We start from the raw sequence: 1,858 nt of genomic DNA, 5'->3' as shown, positions 1-1,858 counted from the left end.
TATTTCATGTCTCTGGTTGGATTCATAACTACTCATTGAGACTATAGCCAAATCAGACCCTGTACTTCCCAAGAGGGAAGGGGTTCAGTGCAACCAAAGGCAGATGCAGTCAAGACAGGCTGGGTAGTGTGCATGTGTGTGTGTGTGTGTGTGTTCCCAAATATGTAAGTATAACATGTTCAGTTCACATATTGCTTGTTTTTCAGGGCTGACTCTTTGGTATTGGATGACTAAGCTGGTGTGCTTAAAGCCTGATGAGATATACACAAATTAATAATAACAAGAAAAAAAATGAAGATGGACTGGGTGCAAATCCAGGACAAACTAATTTATTACTTGTGTGATCTTGGAAAAAAAATCCATCATTTAAAGAAATCAGATTTTGTTTTGAAGTTTAAGTAACTTGATATATGCAAAACAGTTTAAAGGCTGATGGTTTCGTGGCAGTTATTTTTTCTTATTCTCATAGACATTTCTCAGAGAATGTCAGTTCCTTCGGCCTGTGGCTTGTATGGAGCAGCTGAATTTGTTTGTTTTTTTAATTTAATTTAATTTTATGTATGTGGTGTCTAACTTGCATGTGTATCTGTGTACCACATAAGTGAAATGCCTGCAGAAGCCAAAAGAGAGCATTACATCCCGTGGAAGTGGAGTTACAGACGGTGGTGAGTTACCAGATAGGTGATGGGAAACAAACCTAGGTCCTCTAGAAGAGCATCCGGTGCTCTTAACCACGGAGCCATGTCTCCAGTCCCACACAGGTGGATTTGAGACAGGAACTTATGATTTAAGACAAGGAAGACCGCAGAGTGCCATTTATTGCAATGCTTCCTACAAAATACATCTGGGCTTTTGCCAGTAAACAGGAACTTGGCCAGAGTCATCCCTATATGTCACCCACACTTTTTCTTGAGCTCTTGGGCCTCACGGACAGATTGAGAGCTTTTAATTGGAGCTGTGAAGCTAGGTCATATACCTTTGGATTGAGGAAGTGCATACGAGGTATCCTTTTTACAACAGGACATTATGTTGTTACAGAAGCCAATCCACATCCATCCTAGCTTACAGCCAAAGAAACAAGAGCCTTTTACTGAAGTACATGTTGGAAAGGATACTCCACTATTCCCGACCCCACAGTGACCTGAAGGATAAAGGAAGGGCAAATCAGTCTTCAGGAAGCTGGAAACAAACCTGGGCTTGTTTTCTCTTGCTGATAGAGAGTTTGGTATCTGCTCATTCTCCTTCTGGGACCCATCCTCTTACTTCCTATCATACTTCAGTAAGACTGGAGTCGATTTATGAAAAGGGAGTTAAACTGGGCATGTTGGTGCACACCTTTAACCCTTAGCACTCTAGATGCTGAGGTAGTTCTAGGCGTTCAAGGTCAGCCTGGTCTACATAGCTAGTTCTAGGACAGTCAGGGCTACATAGAGAGATTCTGAATTAAAACAAAACAATAGGAATGTGGTAAGTAGAGATGTATACATCATGAAAAGAACGCTCCTAAAGATCCTGGAAGTCTTCAGGAAATTGTGAAAGATGGTTGGTATAATAGAGAAAGGCAATCCTTACCCACATCCTAGCCCTAACCTGATGGCCCATTTCCTGTGGGTGGAACTTCCCATGCTGGGCTTATACCCATTGGTCAGTCTTTCTATCTATCTATCTGTCTATCTGTCTGTCTATCTATCTATCTATCTATCTATCTATCTATCTATCTATCTATCTATCATCTATTTAAAATTTTAGGATCTGAGCTTTTAGGCGACCTTTTCATATTCAGATCCATAGTCCACCTCCTACCTGCAGGCAATGATGTCAGCAGGATGAACAGTAAGCATGAGAGATGCAGGTTCAT

The 1,858-nt window shown here is 41.1% G+C and overlaps 1 protein-coding gene across 1 annotated transcript; it reads right to left on the bottom strand.

Annotated features, from left to right (window-relative positions):
* Positions 1-968: 968 nt before the first annotated feature.
* On the bottom strand, positions 969-1,858 carry Defb136 (defensin beta 136). The gene is made up of 2 exons (XM_031362824.1): positions 1,804-1,858; positions 969-1,141 (listed from the first exon to the last, which is right to left on the bottom strand). The coding sequence occupies exons 1-2, from the start codon at positions 1,856-1,858 to the stop codon at positions 969-971; spliced, it is 228 nt and encodes a 75-aa protein (XP_031218684.1).

Source organism: Mastomys coucha, unplaced genomic scaffold (genome assembly GCF_008632895.1).
Source record: "Mastomys coucha isolate ucsf_1 unplaced genomic scaffold, UCSF_Mcou_1 pScaffold9, whole genome shotgun sequence".
NCBI lineage: Eukaryota > Metazoa > Chordata > Mammalia > Rodentia > Muridae > Mastomys > Mastomys coucha.
The sequence above is the reverse complement of the archived record's forward strand: the minus strand, read 5'-3'. Positions and strand labels throughout refer to the sequence as shown.

What these genes read in the sequence shown, in the direction of transcription:
- Defb136 (XM_031362824.1), bottom strand. Translation starts at nt 1,858, where the DNA reads ATGAACCTGCATCTCTCATGCTTACTGTTCATCCTGCTGACATCATTG. An exon ending in GCTGACATCATTGCCTGCAG is followed by an intron (nt 1,142 to 1,803) that starts GTAGGAGGTGGA and finishes TTTATCCTTCAG; the next exon opens with GTCACTGTGGGGTCGGGAAT.